This window comes from Nomascus leucogenys, chromosome 17, assembly GCF_006542625.1.
Source record: "Nomascus leucogenys isolate Asia chromosome 17, Asia_NLE_v1, whole genome shotgun sequence".
In the NCBI taxonomy this organism is placed as follows: domain Eukaryota; kingdom Metazoa; phylum Chordata; class Mammalia; order Primates; family Hylobatidae; genus Nomascus; species Nomascus leucogenys.
Window position 1 is genome coordinate 70,534,537 of NC_044397.1, and position 25,653 is coordinate 70,560,189.

Here is a 25,653-nt window from a genome sequence, read left to right on the forward strand (position 1 = left end):
TGACTTTTACTGCTGCTGTTATTTTCATTTTCATGCTTTTTTTTACTGCTTTTGATGAAGGCAATGAGGATTAAAGGGATACATTTGGGAGACAGTAAATGGGGCACGGTTTCGAATTTCTTCTCTAGAAGTATGTCAGATAAGATGAATTGCAGTGAACAAGGGCTTGCATCAGAACTATTTCTGTATCAACAATGCATTAAAATTGCTTGTGCTCAAAGGGGATCATAGAAAAAAAAGTTACACTAAGAAATGTAAGCTAAGTTCTCACGAATACCACCACTAATCACTGCGTAACTAAAAATCACAGGGTTTTAGTCAATATATGTATCTCTCAAATAATGAATCTGAGCATTCTAAGCTCCTGGCCAGACACAATTCCTGTCTTTTTGCTTTTCTCCTTGTCCAGTGGTCCAGCCGTTTTGCTGCAAACATATCAATAGGAATCAGCTAGAGATGCTGTGATTCTCTTTAGTGTCTGGTGATGATGTTGCTAGGATAGAGAGGACAAACACTCAGAGAGAGCAAGGTGGGATTTGTTTCTTCACATATTCCAAATATCCCTGTAGGTGCTGTATTCAAAAAACGGCAAATGAGATTTCAGCTGAGATTGATTCTTGCCTGAGTCTCAGAATAACCACCTTATTGCTGATTTTATCCCCTTTGCAATGGAGGGCCTCTCTTCATTCTGCTTGCTGTCATGTTCTAAGAATATCAAAGAGGCTACACAGGCAGCAATACTGAGTGGAGTCCTGTGCTTCTTGGGTGCACAAAGCCTGCCAAGACAGACTCTCTGGGTCTGCAGGCTGATTTCATAAAGGGGATTATTCAGTTGACATTAAGTGGCAACAAACTCTAATTTTACTTTCTAAGCTACATCGTGGAGCTGTGCAGCTGGGCTGTGTATGTGCATATGCATTAGGAGGTGATTCCGAGGGACAGGGTTTCACTGAAGCCAGTGGAGGAGTGGTTTGCTCAGGTTCTGCTTTGCTGCAGGATCATTAGGGCCCTGGAAGTTTAAGTCTGACTCCTGGGACAGCACCCTGCTGAAAGTTTTATTCTGAATATTTGCAAAAGAAGTGAACTTCCAGTAGGGAGGTGGATGTTACAGTAATGCTACCTCATTGGGTAAAAACCAAATCATTTCAAGAACATACGGAGGATTAACAACAACAACAACAAAACCCAACAAAACAACAACTAGACTCTTTTTGAAGTATTTTTTTCTTCAGTGGAAAGGACCAGTTTGAGACCTGTGAATTATTGCAATGACTAAACATATCGTTAGACAGGGTGTGAAATAACCTGACAACCCAGCATTTTGAGGCAAGAAGCAGGAAACGGTTGTTTTCCCAAATGTGTGGTTCATTTCTGTCCACAAGATCTTGTTGCGGAATAAGAAACAATACAGTATTAGCTTAATGAAGATCCTTCCTCAGTGTGGCCCTTGGATACTTTGAAGGTGAAACTCACCAAACTCTCTTTCATTTGTTCTAGGAGGTAATTTGTTGCAAATGGTGGCATCATCAACTACCCTTAAAGAAATAATATTTCTCACTGATGTTTAATGAAAAGGATCATCAAAGAAAGTGTCGTCCTTCCTGCCTTATTCGATATTGTTTCTCATCATATCAGTCACTGTCCTGGGGATTGTGAGCTTTCCGCATCTCTGGTGTTCCTAGCAAAAAACTCATAGCTCTAACCCCTACTAGAAACAGACATTTCAAGTACTGCTATAGGATTAATTAAAAGTGCTTTCACCTAAGGAAAGGGGGAAAGTAAAAATCATCTACTAAAATGTTACTCATGATTCACACATTTCCAGCAGCATCAGAAAGAAAAACGCCACCTGTATTCCTAAGAAACTACAATCTAGGTCTCTGCACACTAAAGCTTGTTGCTTTAGCACTTCAGACTTTTAAAAATCCTTTTTAGTAAAGAAAATAAACAACACTCATTCACAATACTGGCTATGATACTTCAATTGACAATCTTAAGTTCCAGCAATCTCATTGTTATAAGTCAGCGTTCAGAGTCGCAGGCAAGAAACTTACCTTAAACGAGTAGTAGAAGGAGCCCCATTCCTTTCCTTCCACCACTTCAGTAAAAGTCACTGTGTCAGTGCAAGCCACTGGGGAAGAATCCAGCGTCTGCCCGGTCCCACTGGAATCGAAGCTGCCCTCTGTGAAGTTGGCAGGCATGGCTCAGGCGGGGTTGAGCCTCACTGTCCCTGCTCCTGCAGCTGAGTGAGGGAGTCCAGCTTGCCTCCTGAGAGCTGGGTGGCAGCTGCAGCTCTGCTGAACAGAGGCACAGAGCCCTCCCTGAGCCCACCTCACTGAAGAGCTTTGCCTGATGACAGGGAGGATCTACGTGCTGCTCTCTCCTTGTCAATTACCACCAGGTAGCCAGCACAGCACAACCCTCATCACCCCACAGTCCCACCCAGGGCCAGGGCCCCACCCCAAGAGCAAGGTGGAGCTCCCCATAGCCATCGACATGGCTCCCTGGATGGGACCCCTGTTCTGTTGTGGTTTTCCTTTCTTCCACAGTGGACCCCCACTTCTGCTTCAGCTTCAACGATACAGGAATTGGGACTAATCAGTAGGTGCATGAATTCGGGTCATGTTTCCACTTCTGAAATCAAATTATAATTATGTATTTGTTTCAGCTGAGGTTGCTTTCCGACTTAAAGCCTCACCTTGCCATCTACTGTGTCATGTGCTCTTATTTCCGTAAGAGTAGGCAAATAGTACATTTGTATTTCACATCCTTAGTTCTGTCTAGGTGTTCACAGGGCGGTTCTCAGAAAAACATGAGGTCTGTGTTTGTCAATGAGCCACAAAACCTTGTGATATGACTGGGAGGGGCCTGGTGAAGATGCCTTCAGTATATTCACCTCAGTTTCTACCTAGGACCAATACTCAGGGCGAGGTTAGAAAGGAGGTAATGCAGCATCCTGGGCACCACAGACAGGGCTAGGCGAGAATACTAAGAGCTGCTCCTGTTTCACAAAAAACCTGCAAAGCACATTTACATTCTTTCATGCAGTTTCCCAAACAACTTTGTGAGATAGGCAAGGAAGTTATCTTTATGTTCTCCTTTATGCTAGCAGAGAGTGGCTCCAATAGGTGAAATGACTTGCCCAAGATCCCGCAGCTGCTGATGAGAACACTCTGTGAACCAACCAGGTCCAACCACTGGTTTATGACACCTGGAATAAGAGGTAGTAGCTTTAATGGCCACCACTAAAGAACCTGGCCCCCATGAGATCTCCTGGGAAAGCTTTATTATAAACCATCGAGCCCCAAGGAGGGCACAGTGCTCTAGCCATGAGAAGGCATTAAGTCTATAATGAAGGGCAGCAAACAGAAGTGAGTTGTGTAGAAAACTGGATAAGCTGTGGGCTCTTAAGGAAAGGTTCAAAACAGGACAACAACTCAATAGCAAAACAAGTGCAGCATATTCCAGCAAACAAATAAGCATGAAGATAGGCTCAACCATATTAAAAATTAAGGAAAATAACTCAAAACAGTAAGAATGTTTATCTATCAGCATAGTGAAAGCTAGCGTATGGCTATCCCCAAGTGCTGACAAGATTGAAGGGAAACAGGTGTACATCTTTACTTCTGGTGAGAGTTAGTTGATGTGGTAATTTTGAAGAGCAATTCAGCAGTATTTAGTAAAGCTGGAATTACATATCCTCTAATGCATTGTTCCATTTCTAGATGCTAATAATTTTTCATCTCTATCTGGGTTACTTACATGTGCTCAATTCACAGAAATTCTTTGCACTACATACTTAAAACATATACACTTTTCTGTAGGCATGTTTTACTTCAAGAAAATGTTTATAAGACAAAATCTGTGAGGAACTCCTGGGAAAAGGTAGAAGCTGATTAGGTCACAGTGTGGTAGGGGCAGAGTGAGAGAAAGTGGCAGATGCCATGGACAGAGAATAGGTGGGGAGAGAGAGCTTTCTGGTTGTTTCCTTTTCTCTCCATTCATGATCCAAATAGACCATTGTTTAACCTGTGGCCACCCAAGAGAAACATTTATGTATCTGTACAAGCAGACATGCAAAACGATGCCTTTGCCATGTGTAAAGAAATGTATCAGAAGCAACCTAAATATTCATGATGTCAAAATCAATGAATCATCCCAAACTGGAAACCACCCAAATGTCCAACAATTGGATGAATAAATTTTCATGTAGTCACACAATGAAATACTATATAGCAATGAGAAAATGATCTGCAGCCAAAAATAACATAAATGGAACTTACAAACATAATATTAAGCAAAATAATAAATATGCTTGTTTTCTTTCTTTTTTTTTTTTTTTTTTTTGAGATGGAGTCTTGCTCTGTTGCCCAGGCTGGAGTGCAGTGGCACAATCTCAGTTCACTGCAAGCTCTGCCTCCTGGGTTCATGCCATTCTCCTGCCTCAACCTCCCAAGTAGCTGGGACTTCAGCCGCCCACCACCATGCCTGGCTAATTTTTTGTATTTTTAGTAGAGACAGGGTTTCACCATGTTAGCCAGGATGGTCTCAATCTCCTGACCTCGTGATCCACCTGCCTCGGCCTCCCAAAGTGCTGGGATTACAGGTGTGAGCCACTGTGCCTGGCCCTTTCATTTTTATAAAGTATAACTACGCATGTATATAACACAATGGAATACTATACAGTAGTTAAAAGAAAGTTGAGTGGACAAGAAGACTAACATGGTATAATGATTAACTGTATGTGTCAGCTTGACTGGGCTATGGAGTGCCCAAATAGTTAAACCTTATTCTGGGTGTGTCTGTGAGGTGGCTCTGGATGAGATTAGCATTTGAATTGGCAGACTGAGTAAAGCAGATTGCCCTCCCTAATGTGAATGGCTCTCATCTGTTCAATTAAAGGCCTGAATAGAATAAATAGGCTAATTCTTCTGTGAAAAGGGGGAAACTCCTCCTGCCTGACTACTTTGAGCTGGGACATTGTTTTTTTTCTGGCTTTTGGGCTTGAACTGAAACATCAATTCTTCCTGGGTCTCAAGCCTGCCAGCTTTCAGACTGGAACTACACCATTGGCTCTCCTGGTTCTCAGGCCTTCATACTCAGACTGGAACTACACATCAGCTCTCCTGGTGCTTGCTGCTTGCAGATCTTGGGTCTTCTTAGTCTCTATTAATTGTGTGAATGATTATTTCATATTGTATTCCTTATAATAAATTGCTCTCTCTGTTTCTCTCTCTCCCCCTACTCTACACACACACACACACGCACACACACACACACACACCCCTCCTATTAGTTCTGTTTCTGTTTCTCTGGAGAACTCTAATACACATTCTCACCTGAACTCATTTGTAGAAATTCCATAAAAATGAGAGAGTCATTGATGAAATGCAGGACTTAAAGGAAAACCAGAAGACATTTGCTAGAATGGCTTAAATGATAAGGATGGAAAATACAACATGTTGGTGAGGATGTGGAGGAAAAACTAGCATACCCTACTGTAGTGATGCGAATTGGTACAAACCCCTTTGGAAAACTGCTCAGTAGTATCATCTACTGCCAAACATATGCATGCTCTATGACCTAGCAGTTTCACTGCTAAGAAAATACCCAACACAAATGAGCACACATGTTAACAAAAAAATGTTACAGTCACTATGGCAGTTCTGTTTGTAATAGCCTCCAACTAGAAGCTACCTAAGTGCCATTCAATAGTAAAATGGAAAAATAAATTGTGGTATATAAAATGGAAAAATAAATCGTGGTATATTCACACAATGGAAAACATACACTAATGCAAATGAATGATGCTGGATGCTGGTAATATTCTGTTCATTGACTGGACTGACAGTAACCTGAAGGTGTTCCACTTGTGGAAATTCATCGAGCTATATACACTTATAATTTCTGCATGCTTCTGTATGAATGTTATATAAGCTTATTTAAAAAAAGCTGTGAGAAAATTCTGGAGTTAGATTAGAAGCTGACTGAGTCACAGTTTTATAAAGATGGGAGCTTGGATGGGAAATGGCAACTTAGAGCAGGCAAAGGCTAGGTGCTATGAACAGGAGATAGGCTGAGATAGAACTCTTTTTAGTTGTGTCTTTTTCTGCACACCCTGTCCAGGTGGCCCATTCCTTGGCCTGTGGTTACCACACAGCAGAAACTCTGGAGCCTGGCCTAGAGCTGGGTCGGTGGGGTGGGGAAGCAGGGGAGCAGATCACAACATGTGCGGATGGGCAGCTGGCACTGAGTATTTCTTCTTGTCCATCTGTATTAAGTTGAAATCAAGGTGTTGGCTGCAACTGGGAACTCATCACAGTGTCAACTGGGGAAGGATCCACTTCTAGGTCCTCCCATGCTGTTGGCAGAATTCCTTTCCTATGGCCATAGAACTCATGGCAGCTTCTTTCTTCAAAGCTAGCAAAGGGGAGAGAGATTCTAACAAGATGAGTACAATACTCTTATGTAATCACACACATGTCATTGTATATGTCCTGTTTCCATTGGCTGAAAGCAAGTCACATAATCTACTTACACTCAAGAGAAAGGGATTATAGAAAAGCATGAAAACCAGGTGTCAGATATCACGGGGGTCACCTTAAAGTCAATCCTCCATACCACTCCATGGGCTAGATGTTTACAAATGAAGAGGCAGCTCATGAAAAAGACCCAGGAAGCCCAAGCATGGCAGCTCACAACCATAATCACAGCACATTGGGAGGCCAAGTTTTGGGGTCACTTGAGCCCAGGAGTTCAAGACCAGCCTAAGCAACATAGACCCCATTTCTGCAAAATATGAAAACAATTAGCTGGATATGGTGATGTGTGCCTGTGATCCCAGCTACTCAGGAGACTGACGTGGGAGGATCACTTGAGTCCAAGAGGTCGAGGCTGCAGTGGGTTGTGATGGCACCACTGTACTCCATCCAGAGTGACCTGAGACCCTGTCTCAAAAAAATAAAAATAAAAAAAAAAAACAAGGAAGAGTAGAGCTAAGTATTTTAGGCATACCAACAGGAAATACTGAGTATAAAAATAAACAGCTGAAAAAACTACAAAATAGGTGTTTTGAATGGCTGGAGAAAAGAATGAATGAGATAAAAGACAGGTGAAAAACTCTCAGAAGACATCAAAAGTGATAATATTATGAAAAAATGGGACCAACAGTTAAGGAATATGTGCAATAAAGGTAGATGTCTGAACCTTTGTATCCTGAGTCCCTGTGGGAGAGTTAAAAATTAATGGAAGAGATTGGGAAACAAAATTTATGAACAATTTTATTTACAATCCATAAAAATTCTTGAAATTTTGACATGTAAAATTCTTAAGAATACATTTACAAAAGACATAAAATATCTCTATAAAACATAGCAAAAATAAATGAATAAAGACATGAGGAAATTGAGAGGAACACCAGTTCAGGGACTGGAGGACTCGGGATTGCTAGAAATGTCACTTCTTCCCAAATTGATCTATAGATTCAGTAAAATTCCACTAATAATCAATCCAAGAGTTTTAGTAGAAATTAACAAGCTGATATCAAAATTCATATGGAAAGGCAACAAATGTACATTATCCAAAGCACTTAAAAATGAAGAACATCATCGAAGAGCTTAAACTACCTGACTTCAAGATTTTCTATAAAGCTACAGAATTCAAGACAGTGGAGACTGATGAACAATGGAACAATACATTTTGTATATGTAAAAATTGATCTCTGCTTATATAGGTATCTGATTCTCGACAGAGGTACCAAAACTAACCAGTGGTGAATAGAAAGTCTTTTCAACAAATGGCACCAAGCAACTGGATATTCACATGAAAAAGGAAATGATCGTCAGCCTATGATTCTCATCATGGCCAAAATTAATTTGAAGTGGATCACAGACTCAAAACTATAAGCCTTTATAAAAAAGCAGAGGAGAATATTTTTACAACATGGGGTTAGGCAAATATTTCTTAGGATGCAGAAAGCAATAATCACAACAAAACTTGAAAAACTAGACTTCATTAAAATTAAAATATGATAATCAAAAGATGTTTTGAAAGTGCATTTTTTTAAAAAAGAAAAGATGTCAAAATGTACAGAAAATATTGAGAGAAAACATTTATAAAATATACATCTGACAAAGAACTGATATCAAAGATATATCAATAAGAAGACAAAAATATTAAAATGGAAAATTAATATAGACACCTCACAAAGGACAATATGAGAATTCGCCACAAGTGTTTGTACAAGTGCTCAAGGACAATGGTCTGGGAAATGCACAATGAGATGCTACTACACATTCACAAGAATGACTAAAGTTCAAGAGGCTGACAACACCAAAGGTTGGTAAGGACATGCACCATTTGAAATTCTCACACAATGCTAGTGGAAGGATAAAATGGTACCACTATGGTGGTTTATGTTTGTTGATGAAAAACTGGAAAGATTCCAGGTGTTCATCAGTAGGAGAATGGGTAAATAAACCGGGATATACCCATACGATGGAATACTTCTCAGCAATAAAAAGGAGCAAAGCAATAATACGTGCCACAACATGAGTTAATTTCAAAGTCATTAGGCTGAAAGAAAAATCCTTAAAAATGTGTATTATATAATTGTGTTTATCTTAAGCCCCGGAATAAGCAAAATTAATTTATGGTAGAAAATCTAAGCATGGTAATTGCATCTGTGGGTATGGGTATGGGGCTGGATTTGGAGTTTGGGAAGAGGCATAGAGAACTTTCAGAGGTGGTGGTAATGTTATGTATCTTGATAGGGGCCTAGGTTACACAGGTGTATGCATCCATCAAAATGCACTGAATGGCATAATTAAGATTTGTGTATTTTATTATACATAATTTTTACTTAAGGAGACAAAATAAAAAATATATAAACAAATAGTAGTATGCATTTACTTGATATTCATGCTGAAGCATTTGAAGGGACCTTAGTGATGTTGTTGACTTACTTGGAAATGCATTAATTTCCTAAAATAATTGTTGGATAGAAAGTTGAATAGAGTGATAGGTCCATGACAATGCAAAAAAAATTGATAGAATCTAAGTGGTGTTTATATGAGTTTTCATTGTATAATTCTTTTCTATATGATTGGAAATTTTCATAATAAAATATTTTTTAAAATTTAAACAAAATTATTTGAAGGAATAATTATTGAAAATTTGTCAGAATTAAAGGAACTTGTAAGACTTTAAATTGAAAGGATATAGCAGGTGTGAAACAAGAGAAGAAAAGGAAAACTTAGACAAGTAACAGTACAATGTAAGGATATCAAGGACAAGGGAAAAATTCTAAACATTTTCAAAGAGAAAAAACAGAACCTTTACAAAGAAATAGGCATCATATGGGTATCTGAGTTCTTAATAACAATACTGGATGCAAGAAGACCATTGAATAATGACTTGGAGATTTAAAAAAAATCTGCAAACCTAAAATCTTATATCCAGAAAAGTTCATATGTGAATATAAAATATTTTTTTCACATTCCTGCCTCCAAAATGAATCATTTCTTTTGGGGGGCTGGATGAAGGATGTCAGATGACCTTGACACAAATATCAAAAGATTTTTTAAAGAAATACAAATTTAGGTATGATTTGAGAAATCTATTGACCAGTAGTCTACACAGCAAGTTATATTTAACTTTGTTACATTAAAAAAAAAAAAAACTAACTCATCATTGTTATATAGGTTAAGTCTCTTCAATAAGAAAATGATGAGAGCACTGGTTATTCACAAATTTCAATAGCCAATACCTTGAGACCCTGCTCCTGGGAGTTCTGTTCTAAGGGTTACAATACAAAAATATAGGGATAGCAGATTCCAAGTTTGCATGCTGCTTCAGAAGCTTCTCTGGATATTGCAGTCGGAGGAGATGAATGGAGCAGAACCTCAGCTGGCTGCAAATTTGTTGAAATTTACTCTCAAGGATCAGTGCTATAGAGCAGTAGTCCTCAAGGTGTGGCCCAAGGACTGGCAGCATCTGCATCATTACCTGGGAACTTGCTAGAAATGAAAATTCTGGGGCCCCACCCCAGACCTACTATGTTAGAATCTCTGGGGGCGGGGCCCAGGAATCTGTGTTTTAATGAACCCTCCAGATGATTCTGAATTCTGCTAGGTTTGAGAAGCATGATCCCAGAAAAGCATGTTGAAGCTGATGGAGTCATCAGAAGGATGAACTGGGTGACATGGGGTGGAGTCATCTGACTGGGGCAGGGAGGGATTGAAATGCATCAATCCACTGGCTTTTAGGTATAAGATAAATGTGATTACCTTTTGACATATTTCTAAAAGCAGTTCTATGGTCCCTGACATTTCCTCTAATATGATACATATGCCTAGAAAATTTTCTCCCATGTGTCACTGAGATTTGATGAATTCTCTATAATGTGTAGGGAAGTAAGCTATACTACAATATTATGATAGCTAATGATTGTAGTGACTATTAATTTCATTCAAGGATGGTGGCTCTTTACAGCTTTGGAGGTAGACTCCTAATCCTGGCCAATTGCTCATCATTAGTTGTAACATCATCCTTTACTCTTTCACCCAATACCTACTTACCACACAGGTCTCCTGGCAAGAAAGGGCTTTTCTACCTCTGCTAAGAGTCCTTTTCTTTGTATCCCCTTAGTAACCTTTTCCTCACACATAATATTGCTCATCCCTATTTAATACTTTGTCTAAATATTTCTGTTCTCTGATAGACAATGATCTCTGTAAGGGCAGGGACCACAGCTGTTGTACTGACTACTGTACCTTTTTGTATCAAGCTCAGTACTTGGCATCAAATAGATATTTGTTGAATGAATGACTCAGAGTGCAAGCTCATGGGTATCGTGTTGTTATAGGATAACCTTGAAACTTTTCTAATTTAACAAAAACAGGACTTTAACTTTATTAGTTAGATATTAACTGATAACAGCAACTACAAATCCCAGCATGTTGCGATGATACAGATAAGAATCTTTGCCCTGAATAGCCAGTGGTGCTGGGGGGACTGGCTCATGGCAAGGCTGACAGCTTCCCTCACCGTGATTCTACTCTGGTTTGAGAGCTCTGGTCTCTGCTACGTCTATTACAAGAGGCAGCCCAGCATTCCCCTCCTTGCCACCCCTTGGCACAAGTGAATAGTTTACTAACAGATTGCAATAAATTTTGCATCACACCTATGTGTTACCCATGGAGACTGGGAACCCTCCCAAAGTCCAGTATTTTACATGTTTACTGCTTGCCAGGATAGGGGTTCTCAATCCTCCATGCACATTGAAATAATCTGGGGTGCTTTACAATCCTCCCTGCACATTGGAATAAGCTGGGGTGCTTTCATGCCACCCTGGAAGGTTCTGAAGAGATTGTTCTGGGGTGCAACCTGGGCATTGGGATTTTGAAATGCACCCCGGGTAGTTCTAACATGCATCTGAAACTGTCCCTATAAACTGTATAAAATTAATCAGGGAAGAAAGGAGTGGAAGAAATGAAAAGAAACCAAGCTTGCAGCACATTCAGCATTAATCATGAGGTCAACTTGCTCTCTTACCTGCTTCCTTACAGTTGGTTGGTGCTTATTGTCCTAGAATCAAGTAAACCCTGTTACAATATTATAGTTCACCATAATCATTCTATAGATAACACCTTGAACATTGTAAAATGTTGTTTTCTCTTTGAGAGATTCTTTCAGGTCCTGCATACCAATGAAACTATTGATGTCAGCTGGTCTAAAGGACCCCAATGATACCAACTGGTTTGAAGAACCCCATGAGAAGCTGACTCACCAAAGAAGGCAGTTTCCATGACTTTGGGAGGCTGGGGCGGTGGGGCGGGTGTATCACCTGAGGTCAGGAGTTCGAAACCAGCCTGGCCAACATGGTGAAACCCTGTCTCTATTAAAAATACAAAATTAGCCAGGCGTGGTAGCACACAACTATAATCTCAGCTACTCGGGAGGCTGAGGCAGGAGAATCACTTGAACCTGGGAGGTGTAGATTGCAGTGAGCCAAGATCATGCCATTGCATACCAGCCTGGGCAACAAGAGCAAACCTCCGTCTCAAAAAAAAAATCCCCAGCCCAGAAGTCTTTGTGGAGGTGGATCTCCTTGCTCCTCCTATCTCCTTGTTAGGTGGCTTGCGGTCATTAAACTTTCTCTGCTGCAAACCTTGTTGTTTATGTAATTGATTTGTTACTGCACAGCAGGCATAGGAGCCTGTTGGTCCTACAACACATTCAGGGAAATGAATCCCTACCCTAGGAGGAGAGCAGTTCTAGGTTCCTGGTTCTGGTTTGTACGTTTGCTGCCTGCCCATCAGTTTTCATTCTGAGGCTACTTTCCTAATTATGTGGTCCTTCCTGGTCTTCAGCCCTGAGGGATGCTTCTGGCACTCCTGGGATGCACAGGAAGCCCAACATCCTTTGTGTGTTTCACTTTTTCAAGACCCAGTTTTAGCCATGGGGCACCCATAGTCTCAGAGGAGCAGAGAAAAGGAGGGAACTTTCCAACTTCTTTATCTTTAGGCCATCTCTTTTTCTTGGCAACAGGAAGTCATAGTCAACATCCTTTCTGGAGACTATCAAACACCACATTTGGATCACATTTCAAAAATTAAATATAGCCTTACTTAAAAATGTCCAACATGAGCCTGAAAGAAGAATGTCTGGGACAAGAAGGGTGTGTAGATTACAAAATTCCAAATACATCCCTTAGATTTTCTCTGCCCTTGGGTTGGCTCAGTCATCCATTCTACCTTTCTGACCTCAGAAACATGGGCCTCTCAGTTTAATTCTTGTACCTGAGAATGCAATGGATCTAAGACTGGGGCATCATAATAAGGCTAAACCAAAGCTTGGAGATATCAAAAGAGAAATTTGCACAAACTGCTGTGAAACTGCTTTACCAGGTATAGTTTACTCTTTATGCTGCTGGGGCACATTCAGGCTATGGGGCTTTGGAAAAGAGGTGGTGTCTGGTGAGTTTCACCTTTAAAAAAATCTTCCTTTATCTTTGGTACCTGTCTAGTTCTCCTCTACTCAGACTCTCTACCTCTTCCTATTGTATTAAGTCCAGCATTTAGTTTGGAAGAAGGCATCGCACATTGCCCAGTGGTAGTCAGTGAAACAACTCCTCTAAAATCATTTTGGTCACTCTCCAATCTCTAGTAGCTATTGAGACATGCACAGTGTTCTCCCTATAAGTAGAATGGAGATCTGAAAGTCTTAGCTGAAACACACGTTCAGTAAGACCAGTGTCCAATGTCAGGGATCACATGAATTGAATGTGAGGAGTTTCCCAAAATCCCAGGGCATAGATAATTACATGGAATGGACAATTGGTGAGGATGTGTTGGCCGTTGTTCACTGTGGGCCATGGACAGATGCCAATAAAAAGACAGCTGGGAGCTGACTTGGCTTTCACAAGGCCTCTGCCATTGGCTCACAAATGACACACCCTACAGTGACCATCTTCCTCCAAAGCCTACCCCCACCAAAGATTCAGCTCTTTGGACTTGACAAGGGGAGAACGTGGGCTAGAAGTAATAGGATTTTTCTAAACGCTAAGGGAAAGTATACACAAATTTTTATTTGAAATATTATTTTGACATATTTTGATCATTGTATAGGAAGAGATTTTGTTGATTTTGTTTTGAAACCTATTTATATTCTTCACCTTCGTCTCTCAGCCTCTCCCCCTGCTGTGCCTTTATTTTTCTTGTTTTCTTATTCTTTTTTTTTTTTTTAAACAAATCGTGTTGTAAAAATTGAATATCCAGTCTCTTCCTTTTCTAGATGAAGGTCACCTTTCCCAGGTTACTGAGTCCCTTCTTTTCTGCTATGAGAACCTTTGCCTCAGTCTCATATCAGCCACGTACTACTGGGAGATACTTGGTAAGAACATAAAAGTTTTGACCTTTCTAGAGTGAAAAGCTTTGCCCATGAGACAGGCATTTTAGCTTTAGCAGGGATGGAGAGTTCTGGAAGAGAATGCTCAAGGTTCCATGGATCCCACCAGCTTCCTGCGTCATACATTCACTATGGGAGCCCTGGTCACAATTTTTATATCCTTGAACAAATACATCATTTTCCTGCAATGCTAAAAGAGGAGAGTTCATAAGCTTTGGAATAAAAGTTATAGGCAAAATATTTAAACTTGTTTTTTATATATGAATTTTTAATGGTTATTGGGGTCCATCTCAGTAGGGATTGACACTCTGCCTCATTGCAGGGAAAGTCCAAAAGTTTCTCTTAGTGCTCTGTAAATGAGAAAGTTCTGGAGCTTGCAGGTATTTCCTGACAGTCCACAGTGATGCATTTGTTAGCTGACATTTTGTTAGTTGGCCTTTTCATATATGAACTGTGCCCTGGGCTGTCAAAATGATCTGGATTCAAAGTTGACTCTGCTATGTCCTGTCTGTGAGTCCCTGGATTATTTACTTAATAGTTCTAAGCCTCTTTCTTCTCATCTGTTAACTGAGAGACTATGGTGCCTGCATCATGAAGGTGTTGGAAATCAAATGAGATCAATTATCTTCCTTCTTGTCTTCTGGTCTTCTGCTTAATCATTACTATTTTTAAAAATGTGAACAATTTTTCCTTGACTCTTTCTTTAGTCTCCAAATTCCTGAATGGAGAATTTTCTCCATGTATCCTCTGACAAGTTTGAACTTTACCAGAACCCTGTGATCCTGGAAAACAGAAAAGGTTAATAAATGCCCCCACTGCTTTGTGTTCCAGAAAGGGCTTCGTGCAGCTAACCATTATTCCCCATGTAACTTAAATCAGACTCACCAATGCTGCCTTGTGGGCATTGATATGGTTCAAATGTTTTGTCCCCTTCAAATCTCATGTTGAAATGTGACCTCTAATGTTGGAGGTGGGGCCTGGTGGGAGGTGTTTGGGTCCTGGGGGTGGATCCCTCATGAATGGCTTGGTGCTGTTCTGCAGTAATGCAGTGAGTTCTTGGTTTGAGTTCACGTGAGGTCTGGTTGTTCAAAGAGCCTGGCACCTCCTCCTCTCTCTCTTGCTCCCTCTCTTGCCATATGATGTGCCTGTTCCCACTTTGCCTTCTGCCATGATTGTAAGCTTCCCGAGGCCCTCACCAGAAGCAAATGCTGGTACTATGCTTCTTGTACAGCCTGCAGAACTGTGAACCAAATGAACCTCTGTTCTTTTTAAATTACCCAATTTCACATATATTTTTGTAGCAACACAGAGTAAATAGCCACAAACACTTATAACAAGGCCAGATGCAGACCCTCTAAATTCCTTTTGTTTGTCTCATAAATGATGTTAGCTAAGCTGTTTTGTCCCCACTGATCAATCAGAAAAAAAGGCAGGCTAAACCAACTTTGGTTAAGATTCTTTGCTTCTCCTAGGCTGAACTTTGTCCCGCCCTCAGCCTCAGCCAGCACACAGCTCCTCCTTCACAGCCTCTCCCTGGAGTAGGCTGCAGAGTTCAGGGTAAAATATTCCCTCATCTACTGACAGATCGTGTCACTCCTGTCATGGCACTTCTCCACACCTGGTTCTTTCTAGCCTTGTCTATTCTTTCCTATGAAAGAGAATCTCTTTTTTCCTAACTCTTGAGATACGTGCAGATCTCATGATAAGAATGTTCTCCAAACTACAACAGCCGCTTTCTCCTTACTGTAATGGTCCAGTCTCCCTCTTGCACTAATCCTTTTGAATAAAGTCTCTTTATTTTATTTTATTTTATTTTATTTTAAGATGGAGTCTCGCTCTGTTGCCAGGCTGGGGTGCACTGGTGTGATCTCAGCTTATTGCAACCTCCGCCTCCTGGGTTCAAGGAATTCTCCTGTCTCAGCCTCCCCAGTAGCTGGGACTACAGGCCCACGCTACCATGCCCAGCTAATTTTTGTATTTTTAGTAGAGACCGGGTTTCACCATGTTGGCCAGGATGGTCTCGATTTCTTGACCTTGTGATCCGCCCGCCTTGGCCTCCCAAAGTGCTGGGATTACAGGTGTGAGCCACCGCACCTGGCCTGAATAAAGTCTCTTCTTACCTAAGTACCAAATTGTTTTTGGACATTCTCAGAGTGTTTAAAAATGCATGCCGTATTGAATTAAAACATGTTATTAGCTCAAAATTCAATCACAAAAACTGTATTGAGCAATTAATATATGTGGAATAAGTTGTATCAGATGTTGCCAGAGCTTCCTTGACACATGCAAATTCATGGTTTGGTTGGGTGGAATAGACACAAATGCTCTCGGTTAAATAACAAAAGAAGAGTAAAATAACACAAACATAGTAGGTGATAAACGCAGTGTGATTAATCTCTGAGTAGCAAAGAGAATTATTCTTTTGAGTTCCGAGGAAGCAGAGCTCATAGTTTTGAGGTTTAAATTTGGGCTTGGGTGTTTTTAGTAACTTTGGATGAAGAACACAACTTTTATTTTCCCACCTGAGTGCAGAATGGTGAGTAAGTGTGGACTGTAGAGCAAAGGAAATTAACTTCCACCAGTGGGATTTTGATCCTCTGATATCAGAATGTGTCACAGCCTGCAGAGATTAAATTTCTCAGCATTAGGTGTAAACAGACACTCACTCCCATGACTTTGCTTTCAAAAAAAATGAGCTGACATTTAAGCTTGAAATAGCCATGTTGTTGCACCCATTATTTAATTGAGATATATTACAGATGCTGCATTTGGATGTTTATTCTATAAAAAACTGTGTAAAAGTGAATTGGTTGGAGGAGTTGTAATTACTCAGATAGGATCAGGAAAGAATATGGGAGAAGGTAAAGGGGGAACTCCATCTCACCACTGGGCTGGGTGCCTGAAAGATGTCACAACATTTAATTCCCATAATATTTCTTTAAAGTGGGTGCATATTTCCCCATAGTGAAGGTGCAGAGAGCTCTCGGTAAGGAATAACTCTTCAAGTAGAGAAATAAGATAAGAAATGACCATTGACTTTCCACACCAGTTAACTTTTCACAGTACCTTAGTTTTGGCTTGGAATTCTGATATGGTGGTGAGGGTTCTAAATCATTAGTATGAAATAACAGTATCCTCAGCATAGCATTAAACAGAAAATTGCTTTGAGGGCAGAGAAATTCTTGGGATCCTGCAGAAAAGACAAATGTGGTATATTATATTTAGTAATTGCTTGCTGTAATGGGTACAAGAGGTTATACCTGTTACAATGATTAAGAAATATAGTCCCTAAAGAAATGGAATGCAATGTTCTACTTAAAGGAGGACACTAGAATAAATATGATTTCACAGTCCATACTTTTAGGGTTGTATTTTTCTAATTATAACACCAAACTGTGGTTCCTTTAAATAAATACCTGAAGATGTAAAGACACAACTTATATTAACTGCTAATGTATTCCTCAGTGCCCAGTTGTGATTCGTATATTCAGCTCTGCATTCTACTTCTTAATTCCACTTGTAGATTTTTGTATCAAGGTATATATTTTAGTGTCTCTTTGTTCTGCTAACATGAAATGTGTTATGATTTATTCAATCATCCCTATAATAAAGATTAAAGTTTTTTCTGAGTTTTCAGAAACAGCACTGAACATTCTTGAACTCTTGTCTGATTATTTCCTCAAAATATTTTATTGAAGTACAATTGCTATTACTACCTCTTCATCAATTCCTTCTTTTTCTTTCTTAATTTTACTGTCTTTAAAAAATCTGAACCCTTGGATTAAATACTTAACATTTATTTTCATTCATTCATATTTATAATTGAAGCATTTAAGGCAACGAATTTTCCTCTGAATCTGCTTTTAGCTGTGACCTGGAGAGTCTGATATGTGGTATTCTCATTTTCGTTATTTCCTACAATAAATACAATGTGTGTCTGATTTCTTCTTAGACCAAAGAATTACTTGGAAGTGACTTCCAAATGTTTATATTTTTGTTCAGTTTAATTTCAAGTTTTATTTCTTGAATTATATTTTGAAGGCAAGCTCCATCTTTTGCAATATTTTAAAACATATATATATGTTCAGTTTTTGAAAAAATGCCTGCAATTCTATTTATAAGATAATTTCACAAATGCGCGTGTGTGCACACATGTGCGCGCGCGCACACACATATTTTTAGAAGCATTTTATTAGGTACTCTTAGTTCTACTGAAGTCTCTAGAATCTCGTTTCTTTACCTTTCAGCTTTTGTCTACCTAATTTGTCAAAGGCACAGAAAGGTTTGTTTATGTTTTCCATTATTATTGGGGCCCTGTGTTTCTCTTTGTATTTCCTCTAGGTCTATACTGTACATTTTGATGCTGTATTGTTGTCATAAAAAGATTCGTGACACATATGATTATGTTGAATTATGGCAACCATCAAGTAAAAATACTCTCTCACATATAATTTTTTCACCTTGGATTTTGATTTGTTATAAACTAATATTATGAGCTGATATCAGTTAATAATTGCTTTTTAGTCCAAGTACAGAGACTTTAAAAAAAGAGCAATTTAAACAAAACAGAATGCTTGTTTGTCTTTCCCTCAAGTAAGATAGAGTCAAGGTATTGTGGTGAAGGCACAAGGTAAATAACATGATCACCTTACCTTGGGCCTAAGAACTAGAGTTGGTAAGTTGCAGAACCAAAACTTTCAGTCATAGAAGTCTTCAAAGCTATTGTTCTTAACCCTTTTATTACACTAAATCTGCAGAGCTATTATAGTGTTCATCATAAAGAAACAAATTAGTTAAAAAAAAAAGTGGTTGTACCAAGAAATCCTGCATTTCAAGGATAAATAAGTTTTACATGCATTCAGTAAAAGTGAGTCACTAATAAAGAAATACTGTATTAATTTAGTAAGTAAATAAAAAAACAGTATCCTGAATTTTTTCTTTGCAACATTATATGCCAGAAAATAATTTTTACAAAGTCAAGTTTGAGTTAATGTAGGAAAGCAATGGGGAATTAGTGCTAACTTGAGTCAAGGGGTGGTGAAGTGGTTCCACGATATCATCAGTGACCCAGGCTCATCGTATCTTCTTGCTCTGTTTTCCTTGGTGAAGTGCTTCCATCTTTAAGGTCACCATATGGTTGTAAGACATACATTTCAGCTTCATCGTGTTTGCATTCCAGCCAATGGAAGAATGAAACGGGAAAGACAAAAGGGAGCTCAGCGACTTTTAAAGGAACTTTCCTGGAAGCCCTCCCAGTAACTTCCACTTATATTTCATTGGTCAGAACTTAGTCACATAGCTTCTCCTATTTGCAAGGGAGGCTGAGAATATGGTCATTCTCTATAAAATCAGGATTCATTAAGTAAGTCAGATAAGCAGACAAATCCCTTGGTATGCATGGAGGATTTGTTGTAAGACTCCTGTTGATGCCAAATCCAAGATGCTCAAGTCGCTGATATAAAATGGTGTAGTATTTGCATATAACCGATGCATATCCTTAAATATACTTAAAATAATCTCTAGATTAATTAAATACAATGTAAATGCTAGGTAAATAGCTGTTATACTGTATTTTTTAATTTGCATTATATTTTAGTTTCTTTTGCATATCTTTCCTGATTCTTTTATTCTCTATATTCTGTAATCATTGGCATTTGGTGTCTCTTGTAAATATATTTTACTTATTGTTTTGTTTAATATGAGGCTTTCTTTTAATAAGAGAGCAATTTAACCATTTGTATTTAGTATTAAACATCTTGTGTTTGGTCTCTCTATATACTTCCTGATTCTTACCTTTGTTTTCTTTTTGTTTCTGTCTTTTACTGCTATTTAAAATATTTTCTTTAGTTTTAGTGTTACCTTTGCATTTTTCTTTATGTTGTCTTTCTAAGGTTTTCTTTAATTCTATTTTCTTCTGCAACATGAAAGATAATACAATTGTTTTTGCTCTACTAATGTATATTTTTACAACTTAAAAATTTTGACTAAATTTCAGACTGCTAGTTTATCAACAACAGGAATAAGACATTATTTATTGGATTCCCCTTGTGAAAATGGGAAAAGCAGCTCATGTGCATTTCTTCCCATTCTGCTCCCTCGGCCTCTTCTCAAACCAGTGGAATTTTTGATACAGGAATGAAGTTAGATATGGTGCATGTTGTCTTCCAAGAAATGTCACATGTACACTTTGTCTAGACATGATATTTACCAGATCAACTGTTACATAATTTGATATTAAAGTGGATTCATTGCCCACTGTAAGTACTTCTGTATCTTACTTATGTGTTTGTGAAGTCTAAATTTTGATTTCTACCTAAATTAGCTGGACAATGTCTTTAAGTAGTTGCTTGACTTCTTGATTCTTAACTACTTGTATATTTGAGAGCTTCCATTAATTCTAACTTGACTTTGTAGACATTGTTTTCTGGCATTTAATGTTGTAAAGAAGAAACCCAGGGTACTATTTTTCATTTACTTATGAAATTAACTAATATCTTTTTCCTTTTTAAGTGACTTACTTCTACTGAATGCATATAGAGTTATTTATCTTCGAAATGCAGAATTTCTTGGTATAATCACTTATTTTTTACAAGTTTTGTCGCTTTGTGATGGACACTTTAACTCTGCAGATTTAGTATAATAAAACGGTTAAGAACAAAGGCTTTGGAGACTTCTCTAATAAGTTTTGGTTCTGCAATTTGCCACTTGTTGTTCTTAGACTCAAAATAGGGTGATCATGTAATTTATTGTCCAAACTCATAAATTTGAGAATAAAATGGGTATTTTAGGTAGTTTACATGCAGTAAACCAGAATTGTCCTAAGCAAACAAGATATCTAGTCATCTTAGCTTTAGGGATCCTTTGTAAAATGGAAATTATAGTGCATGCTTCCTAGGGTTGTTGTGATGGTTCAAGGAGCTGATGTGTGCTCAGTGCAGTTGTGGTACATCATTGCCTGGTATTTATTCTTGCTAATGATAGTATTATTTATGTTTAGAATTCTCTTCAGCTAGAAAGACATTTTAAATAATATTTTTAACATTTTTATGTTGAATCTCCTCTGCACCCCAAGAACACTAATTATCCCTACTCGGTTCCTCATTTTATGTCATCTGTATCTATCTATCATCTATTCTCTGATCACCTTAATCTCTTTCTCCTTTTTCTCTGCATTGTCTGTGATGTCTTTAATCTTCATCTGATCTGATCAACACTAGATTTGGGTCTCTATTCTCTTCTTCATTCTTTTTAATACCAGTTACAATTATTCAACAGCACTATAAATTACTCAAATTATTTCTTTAGTACCACCATCTTCCTTTTAACCTGTCTTCTTATTCTAGCATCAGTCTTTTATCTCTAGTTAGATCTCAGTTTCAATACTGGTACAATGGAACATAACATCAAACTTAGAGGCTCATTTATAGGACAAAATGATATAAAGCACTTAGAATAATGCCTGGAATATACTCAATGCTCAATATTATTATTTTAGAGTTTGTTTTTTTGAAAAAATTCCTGCAGCTTAAACTATTTTCATATTTTTGAAGTAATTTTTTCCAAAGTAATAAGCTTTATTTTTGCATGTTATATCTACTTAAATTTTTACATTATTTTTGCGGAATTGTAAAGTCAATTCTACATGTTTTTCTAAATAGCTTTATTATGATACGTATATATCATAAAAGTCACCCATTTTAAGTACACAACTTCATTAACTTCTAGTAAATTTACGGAGTTGTGCAACCATCGCCACAAATCAATTTTAGAACATTTCTCTCATGCAAATAGTATCTCTCAGGTCTATTTGTAGTCATTCCTTATATCCACTCCAGTCCCAGGCAACCACGAATCAGCTTTTCATCTCTGTAGATTTATCTTTTCTAGACATTTTGTAGAAATTAAATCATAAAATATGTGGACTTTGTGTTGGATTTCTTTTGTGCAGTGTAATTTTCTCAAGTTCATGCATAGTGTGGCCTATATCAGTACTGTGTTACTTTTTATTGTTGTAAATTATTCCATTTTGTGGCTATATCCCATTTTGTTTATCCATTTACCAGTTGAAAGACATTTGAGTTGTTTCCACTTTGGGGGTATTATCAATAATAAACATTCACATACAAGCCTTTGTGTGGCCATCTTTCATTTTCATCTCTCTTGGAGAGATTACTAGGAGTAGAATTGCTGATTTGCATGGTAACTTTGTGTTTAATTTTTAAGAAATTGCCATACTGCTTTCCAAAGTGGCCACACCATTTTACATTCCCACCAGCAATGTATAAATAAGGGTTTCAGTTTTCCCACATCATTGACATCACTTTTATTGTCTGTTTTTTTGATTATAGCCATTTCAGTGATGAGTAAGTGTTATTTCATGTGGTTTTGATTTGCATTTCCTAATAGCCCATAATGTTGAGCATTTTTTCAGGTGCCTATTAGTTATTTGTATATCTTCTTTGATAAAAATATCTACTAAAATCTTCCATCCATTTAAAAATTGAGTTGTCTTTTTATTGAGTTTAAGACTTCTTGATTAAATCTGAATTTCAAATGTGCTATTCTCATTTCTCCCTTACACGTCTTATAAAAGAATCAGGTTTACACAGTCTTTCTATTTCCATATGTTGGTGTTGTGTGTATTTCTTCCTGAAAAGAGCAGGTTTATATTTGCATTGTCACCTAGACTGAAGACTGTAGGAAAGGAGAATGAATGGGCAATCAGATCTCTGGGACTTTTCTTCGTGCACATTTTCTCATATTTTAAACTACTTAATCTGATACCAAATCATGAGACTATACAATAGAAGAAGTAACCTTAGAGTTACAGATTACTCTCTTAAATGCAGGATGAATCTGCCTCATTCGTGAGAATCTGAATTAGAGACAGTCGTTTTCAGTTTTGGCTAGATGTTGAATCACCTGGGAAGCCTTATAAACCACCAAAACCTGTGCTCACCTCCCAATTTAGCTATAACTAGACTGCGTTACAGCTTGGGCAATGGGGAGTTTGAAACATTCTTCAATTGTAATGTGCAGCCAAGGTTGAGAAGCACTGGGCTCAACAAAGGAAGAGCACCTGCAGGTTTTATCTCTGTTGAGGATAGACAGCATGTCCCTACATGTTTAGTTGGCAGGTAAATTGGTCCTTGTCTCTATTGTATGACTGCATGGCCACAGGCCCTCAGATTCATAATGTGTGTATGGGCATGGAGTCAGAGGGAGAAGGTGCTGCAATTAAGAAACTGCCTGCTCAGTGAAAATTGGTGAAAAAAGACACTTGCTTTCCCATCCAGCTAAACCACTCCTCAAACATTTCCTACATGCAGTGGGAAAAGGGGCAGAAAGTGTTGCCTTCTTATCTATAGCTCATCCTTTTCTCTACTTACTTTCTATAACACTACATCAGTGGTTCTCAAACTCGGAAGTGTTTTAGAATTACCTGGGGGAGTTAATAAAGAATAGAGGCTCAGGTTCATCAAGTAGACAAAAGCCTGGGCTTCTGCAGTTTAACAAGTTCCCCAGGTGATTCCGATATATACCACAACTTTGAGAATCACTGCACTAAGATATTTTCTGGGGAACTTTCATTAGTAAGAGTCTTAGGTGATATCTGTGCTGTTTTCATGCATAGTTGGATGTGATTCAAATGCAATTATATATAGTAAAAATTTCTTGAGCTATCTTTTTACTTTACTTGACAACATATTTATTGGACCATATGAGAAGGTGATCAAATTGCTGCCCTGATTCGTAACAAGCGAAGTATCAAAGTCAGCTGTTGGAGAGTGTGGGGGTTCTGAGGAAGTCTGAGATGTCCATTGGAGCCCTGGTTAGGGGAAAATCAGAGATGGGAGGTTTATATCATGACCCCTGACTTCAGATGGGATCATGTCAGGCACAGCTGGGCAATTGCAGTTCCAGAGTAAAGATCTGTCAAAGTTCTCAGTTCATGTCAATGATTTCAATTTCCACTTTTATATCATTCTCAAATATAAAAGCTTTTCAGCCAATTATTTTCTCTTATCTGAACTACTAACCTTTTTTCTTCTTCCTTCTCTTATATATGACAAAATTTTATCACAATCAGAACATCATGCTCTTGTATTGTCACACTAAACTATGTTTTAAATTATATTGCTGCCAAGAATCTTAGAAATATCCATATTAAGGTACATTTGCTGAAAGCAAAATTAACAAATCCAGTCTCTTGTCACTTACAGAAGATTCATTGCTCTAAACTGAATGCATGCTGATTGATTATATGTCAGCTAAAAAGGAGGTTCCTTCTAACTTAGTAGAGCAACTGGGCCTGTCCAAGAATGGCCTTTATTCACCACTGCAAGAGAATGCATCTGCCGTTTGTGCTATAGAATGCATCCGAGAGAGAAAACAGAAATTAGCACTCTGAAGGAAGGTGACAAGAAATGTACAATCACTGACCTTAGCAATTCCAACCAATTAGAGAGTTTCTGTAAAATTAGTGAACTGGCACTCAAAATGTCCCTTGGCAACATATTCATTGAACTCTGTGAGATGAAGGTGAAATTGCTGCCCCAATTTGGCGAAGTCGGCTATTGCTGGGATGTGGACTATCTGGGGACATTTGAGGTGGCTGTTATATCCCTAGTTAGTGTAAAATCAGAGAAGGGGGTAATAGCAAGTGAGAATTATGTCTTACCCAAGGCATAAGGAGTCTATGAGAACAATAGATTCCTGCTCTTTATGTATTAGGTCCCCTTCTGATTAACCATTTGGCAGGAAATCAGAGCTATTGTGCTAATGTCAAAGACTCTCTCCCCAGGGCAAATGACGTGGTTGATGTATTATCCCAGAGATTCAGAAGGCAAAATTACCAATGCCCATGTGTATCTAATTGGGGTTGGAGTAGAAGAAAAGCATCTGAAAGGATTCCTTACTGCCCTCTGCACTTTCTTGCTCTGCTTATTCAGTAGCTCTTCCTGTCTCAGACCTATACCATTACTGCCCTCTGCACTTTCTTGTTCTGCTTATTCAGTAGCTCTTCCTGTCTCGACCTTTCCCTTGCATTCTTGGGCTTACTTCTGCTTGACCCGGGCTCCTCCAACTTCCCATTTATTTCCTAATCTTGTTCTCTGTCTTGTTTTTTGACCTATAAATTAGGTTTAGGAAAACTTCCTACACCTTCTTTGTTGGGATGTTCTCTGGACTAATGACTCCAGGCGAGACCACAGTTGATCATGAATTCACTTTGAAACACAAGCTGGGTTGGTAAGACTGGAGCTACTCAGGAAGTTTTTCTCCTTTATTCTCTATCAACTCAATGCCAAATATACTCCCCAATGGATCTGGCCCCTCTTCCTGAATGTGGTGGTCTGCAGCTATCCATACAGTCTTGGGGCCCTAGAGATAGCATAGAAAAAGCACAGTTTCATGACAGGCGGGTAAAGAAGTTTGCCCACAACTTGAGGTAGAGCCTATATGAGTATGACAAGGAGACTGTGGCCATGACTGGGATTGAAAGAGGCATCTTCATGCTGTTCATCTTACCTAGGACAGAAATTGAGAACCCATACTAATACATCACAGCCACCTTCTTTTTTTTTTTACTTTTCTTTTTTTTTATTATTATACTTTAGGTTTTAGGGTACATGTGCACAATGTGCAGGTTTGTTACATATGTATCCATGTGCCATGTTGTTTTGCTGCACCCATTAACTCATCATTTAGCATTAGGTATATCTCCTAATGCTGTCCCTCCACCCT

The 25,653-nt window shown here is 38.5% G+C and overlaps 1 protein-coding gene and 1 long non-coding RNA gene across 4 annotated transcripts in view; one reads left to right on the forward strand and one right to left on the reverse strand.

Moving 5' to 3' along the window:
• The window catches only part of NPSR1 (neuropeptide S receptor 1), a 186,989-nt gene extending 184,593 nt beyond the window's left edge, over positions 1-2,396 (reverse strand). The window contains exon 1 of one of the 3 annotated variants that reach the window (XM_003279195.3): positions 2,055-2,396. In XM_003279195.3, the coding sequence (XP_003279243.1) occupies positions 2,055-2,201 (147 nt within the window). In that variant the 5' untranslated portion in view covers positions 2,202-2,396. The remainder of the gene's footprint in view (positions 1-2,054) is intronic. The other 2 variants (XM_012496688.2, XM_030796830.1) reach the window with 2 other exon arrangements.
• Positions 1-25,653, forward strand: part of LOC105737764 — a 168,532-nt gene that overhangs the window by 65,903 nt on the left and 76,976 nt on the right. The gene's annotated exons all lie outside the window — the stretch shown is intronic.